We start from the raw sequence: 6000 nt of genomic DNA on the forward strand, positions 1-6000 counted from the left end.
CGTTCAAAAAAAACTTTCACAGTTTATCTTTGTTTTTGTATCATTGGTAGTGGTAAGTATAATAGTTTATAAAATATAAACTTTTAAAATCAGGATATTCTTTTATGCAAATCTTGCACATTATCCGATATCAAACTCACAGAGGGAAAATTGTAGTCATAACACTCTCAAAGAGTATAATGGAAAAATCAGAAAGAATTACTTCGTAGTACAGTAAAACCTTTAAATTTGACCACCCTTGTAAGTTGAGCATCTGTCTAAGTTTACCGCTTTTTAGCCTACTTTCCCAGTAAAAGTCAGAAAAAGAAGAAAAAAGCATGAAAAAAGGCTTAATGCATCTTAAAAATATCGCAAAAAACAAAAATAAAGTCAAAAATAAATAAAATAATAGAATAAATATCGAAAAATTAAAAATTGGAAAGTAGGGTATTGAGATGGGGGAAAATGTCTGTCGGTCTGTCTGTCTGTCTGTCCCCCCCCCCTAATAACTTTTGAATGAATAGTCCGATTCGAACAAACTTTTTTTTTGTTCGAAAGATCTCGGCGAGGACATCTCATTCCCATATTTTACTTTTAGATTTGAACTATTTTTTGTTCAATTTTGAACAGTTCAAAAAAACTTAACATTAGCGCCTACGGGGAAATTGAAGACAATTCTGAACCATGAGGCGAATTTGCTTCAAACAAACTTTGTAGGAAAAAGCGTTTGATGAAAAACTTGTATATAAAATATCTTTCTGATTTGAACACTTTTCCGTTCAATTTTGAACAGTTCAAATCCCTTAACATTAGCGCCTACGGGAAAACTGAAAGTCAATGCAGATTCCGTACTTGAAGGCGGATTTACTTCAAACAAATTTTGTTGGAAATAGCTCTTGACTCCAAACTCCAGACTTCGACTCCGAGAATTTAGGGGCACTTGACCCCCGACTCCAACTCCTGTGCCCAACAATTAATCGGATTACGACTCGCCGACTTCGACTCTGACTTTGTAGCTTTGGCAAAAATTTATACACGGAAGCCAAATGACTGACTCCAATTCTTAGATATTCGACTCCGATTCCTTTACCCCAAAATGAGATTGACTCCGACTCCGACTCCGCAGCTATGGTTTTGACTATGAAATAATTATTGTTGATATGACTTGTTTTTATTTTCACGCTAAAGTTTTAATTTAGGTATTCAGTTTTCGGCGAGTAAACTCGAAGATATTTATGTTTCTACATAAAGATATGCGCAGACGATTTTTTTTTTTTTTGACAATGAAAATTATTTCTTTAAGTTGACATTTTATGGTTTTTATTTATTTTGGTAAGTGCATTAATTCATTTAAAAAATTGTTCTTGGCAACAGGGGAAAAAGAAACTTTTTTTTTTTGATATGATGAATTTATTTTAATGAGCTTATTAATTTTAATTAATATTTTTTTCGTTTTGAAAGCTGTTAAAGATTTTTTTAATTGAAAAAAGTGTATTAGCTGCTTTGTTTAAATGTTCATACTTTTTTTTACGCATCTAATTTTTTTAGATGAGTGAGGAATATTTTATTCCCAGAAATCAGTTTTTAGTGTTTTAAAAATATGTTTAAGAAAATTTGCGATTTTAGCTATTTTTGAGAATGTTGATCAGGTACTAGAAAGTAGTATGGGTATACGGGAAAGTAGGCTCGTATAGTTCTAGACGGAACTTCTTGTTAATTGCGAGAGTAATACCATCAAAGAAATATGTATTATGCCATTAAAAAAAAATTTAAAATGTTTCGTAAAATACGTTGCTGTTTATCACGTGACACAAAACAATATTTTTATTTAGTTTACAAAATACATGCAAACTATTGAGTTTGATTATAATAGAAGTTCACTATATACACACAAAATGGAAAAAAGCTGTATTTAGGAGGGGAAAATATTTAGTGGATTCTATAATTAGTTTGAATGTACGATAGGATTAGTACATATTTTGCACTCATGCATAATATTTTTCTCTATTTATTAAGGTTCTTATTTTTTATTAGTAATGTAATTACCCAAAACTGCATGTTGTATGTCTGTTATATTTACAACAGACCACAGATTTTTTAGCTTAGTGATAGCTAATTTATTGCTAAAGTTACTTAGTGACTCATCTACACTACTTACTTATCCAACTTTTCAACATGTAAAGTAAAATGAGCACCAATTTTTAGACTTGCGTCGATGAAACTTTTAAATCTGAGCGTACGAACTAAACATGATATCATTAAAAGTACAATTAAAGGGATAATTTTGCAGTTAGAGAAAAAGTACATGGTAACAAAATTATTCAGCTAAGGTTTCGTGCTCGAACAAATAATAACTTCAATGCAATCAACACTGTCATAAATCTTTGTTATCTGCAAATAAAATAATAAGAAACATAGTCGGTTAATTCTTAATATTATTGCTAATCAGTACACTTTTTAATTTTTGTCAGCTTGTTGTGCAGTATACCGTTAAAGAAGACGAATAGCAACAAAGAATATTGATAGAACCTTTTTCAGGGGAGTCGGTATTGCAGTGCGGGTACCATTTTCTCAAAAAGTTTTGACTATAGAAGCTTTTAATTTTCGCTGTGTTTTCAGGAAATACCTAAGAGTTTACTGAAAGGAAATTTCAAGTAAACTCTGAGCATTTCATAGTTTGTTAAGTATTAACCGATAGTCACTTTTTAAATTAAAAAAAAGGACATTTCTGACCATAAAAACAGTTGTTTAGGAAAAAGTATGAGTCCTAAAACAAAAAAACTTCGCATCAGAATGATTATAAACATGTAAAGAGAATGGTGAAAATCGCAAAGTAATGTGTAAAGCTGTTTTCTAGAAAAAGGAGCATGCGTTGTTAAAGTTGACGTCTTGAGAAAATCGCGTTTGTAAATTAAATTGTACTTACATTTTAATAAATTTCTGCAACATTAATATTTATGTAGAGTTACTTTTTATTAACATAAAACATGAAATCGGAGTTACTTGAAAGCTTTCAATTTGAATATTTTGAATGTACTTGTGTATATTTTTGTGGTCATATTTTAGATTTTCAATGCGTAAAGAACACCTCTAGGGGTGCTAAAAATATCCTTTAGTCGCGTATTAGTCTAATTTAAACGTTCCATCTGTCGCATATTCTGTACTGCTTTCTGTACAGATGTTAACATTATTCATGTACCCGTTTCTACGAATTTAAAATCGAGAAGATCCTTTTGAAAGCTATAATCAGTCATTTTGATTTGCTTTTTAGTTTTTGAAACTAAACTTTAAAAATCTTAATGCCCAGTTTTAACAAATAAAAATCCGTTCAAAACAAAAAATTATTTACAACTTAGTTTTTTTTTACAAAAATACGCTTATGATTGCAACAGTAGGTAACTATATTTTACGGAACGTGATATCACATTAATGTCCACCCGCGTTATATATTCATATATTCTCAAGTAAGAATTTATATTCATATATTCCAGTAGTCTACTTAATAAAATACTTCATCTTTTTCACTTTCCAAATTGGATAAAGTTAGCAATCTAATTTCATCGCTTAAATATATTATTTTAACATTTGATTGAAGTAGTGTTTGTTCTTTGACAGACAAAATGTTAGATAAAAAGGTTCATTTATGAATTTTCTAATTTACAGGTGTCGGACGTATACTCATTTATATACTTAATGTATTTTTCTAAAAAGTTACATCGTTCAAGTCAGATTTCTCAAACATATATTTTGCAATCGACAGGTTGATTGCGATGCATTAATATAATTTTTGTTAACAATTGATAACAATTGCTTTGTAATAAAAAAAACCCTCTCCGTTTTTAGTTAAAAAAAATTCTATCACAAATTAAATCGATTCACCAGAGTTCCGTTACTTTGAACAATGCGAGACAAAGTCAAGGGAATAAAACTTAATAATGAAAGATATTAAACGATTATAGAAGTTATAAAACCAAAGATGGCTCGTTCTTTTTTTTTTTTAATATTAAGTTTTTACACAATTGATGCTTTAAATTTAATGGAACAAACGATGGTAATGAGTATGAAAGACTTTTTACTCTTTCAAAGATGGGAATATAAATTGAAACATTTTCACGTACGATTATTAGATCCATTTATAAATTAAGATTGAAAAAGTTTAAACTTTTAAATTAGTTTTTGTAGGATTTTCGAAACACATCAAGTGATTCGTCATTCAATTAATCTTCTCTCAGTTGTGAGAAGAATAAAATGTAGCACACAAATTTCTCTGCCAGCTCTGACCTTGTCTAAACATAATTTCTTTAACTTCAAAATGATACAAATTTAATTTCACTAAAACTTACGTTCATATAAAATTTTACCTACCGTTACTATAATGGATGGTGAACCCCGGTGGTGGAGTCTCCGCCTCTGTAGGACTAGCCGGTTCATGGTATGGCCACCGGTTGCTATGATCAACAGGATGTTTCACTTTCTTCACTAGGAAAGAACGAGGCATCGCGGACGCTCAACACCCCTTTTGATCGACCCGAAAAGATCAATCTCTCGTTCGCTCCTTTTCGTTCACTCCCTGAAAGGTTAAGAAAATCTCGGTTTTGGATAAGTCAATCAATGGGGATAGCCTTCGTCAAAAGCTCCACGATAAAAGGCTCAGCAAATAAAGGATGTTATTCGATGAAATGAAGAATAATCCATCCACATCCATCCATTAAAGGGAACAGACGTCGAGTTTTATCAAAGCACTGCATATCAATTTCACTGTTTCAAGTGTGAAAATCTTTATGTGGACAGTACTGGAAAACACGTTTCTTGCATTAAAGGCGGAGCCTATTGAAGCATCTCAAAAGTCCTCTTGGATGGATTAAATGTTGTGTGGAGATATGACCTTAAAAATATTCAACTTTCAAGAATAATGTAGTGTATTGCTTTTAGAATGATGATATCACACTTCTTACGTGCTGCTATCTCAAATCCATAAAAACTACATTTAATGACATTACTTTTTTTATTGCTTCATTCGATGCTTCGTTTCCTTGAAACCAGTCACGAGTTTCTTTTTAAAACAAATATCAAAGCAAAAATATGCGCGAGAGAAGTTCTTACTATTCAACTTTTCAAAGCACAACTCTATTTACACTATTCCACAAGTTACTTTTATCTTAGATAGACCACAGATTAGAAACTTACGCACCTGACCTAAGCCGATGCTTGTCCATCCAATTCTCTTTTGAAGAAATTCACATCGCATGAAATATGCTTATTGCTATATTAATGAACATTGGAAATGTAGGTCACGAAAAATTACCTCTTTATATCTTCTTCTTTTCGGAAAGTCATGGCGTTCAAGAGAAACTTCAAACACCAACAAGTAAAAATTTAATCACATTGCATTATTGCTTCATATTATTAAACTTCATCAACAGTTCTTTTCGCTGAGTTAGTTACATATTCACTTATGACAAAAAGAAAAGTGAAGTTCCAGCTTCTCATGCAGCCATATCAAGGATACCAGTGATTCTACGTAAGTCATCTGCATAATTACCATACCACGCATGTTAGGTATAAATAATCATTATTTCTACTAGAGAATTCTTTTAAGTGCAATGAGAGATTATGATGATTCTTTGGAATCTAACTACTCATCTCTTGTTTCAAAGAGAAACCTCTTAAATGAGTTGACGACTGAAAAAAGCTCTAGAATTATTGCTGTAGTTTTAGTTCAGGTAGATAATCAGTACTTTTCCAAGAAGCTACAGTTGGTTGAGGAAATTATTGTACTTGTTTCAAACTCCAAAATGTCTTCCAAGTTTGAAAACTCTTTCGATTAATAGTGCCATCGAATTCAATGTAGAGTTTTAGTACCACTTCGAAGCTTCAAAACTCGGTGCATCTCAGCCACAGAGTGTTCCTCCTCTTGCATTAGGAACGTTCATTCGCGTCCGAAACCACCTGTTACTCTATCGACTTCAGAAAGGGGGTGAGCGTTACGTGCTGCATGGCGTATTATTTCGGGCCCGAGTG

The 6000-nt window shown here is 31.7% G+C and overlaps 1 protein-coding gene across 1 annotated transcript in view; it reads right to left on the minus strand.

The window, feature by feature from the left end:
- Positions 1-4477, minus strand: part of LOC129223040 (transcriptional repressor scratch 2-like) — an 89295-nt gene extending 84818 nt beyond the window's left edge. Inside the window, exon 1 of the mRNA XM_054857603.1 lies at positions 4345-4477. Within this exon, the coding sequence (XP_054713578.1) occupies positions 4345-4477 (133 nt within the window). The remainder of the gene's footprint in view (positions 1-4344) is intronic.
- Between the last annotated feature and the right edge of the window lie 1523 nt (positions 4478-6000).

The sequence above is a fragment of the Uloborus diversus genome, chromosome 5 (genome assembly GCF_026930045.1).
Source record: "Uloborus diversus isolate 005 chromosome 5, Udiv.v.3.1, whole genome shotgun sequence".
In the NCBI taxonomy this organism is placed as follows: domain Eukaryota; kingdom Metazoa; phylum Arthropoda; class Arachnida; order Araneae; family Uloboridae; genus Uloborus; species Uloborus diversus.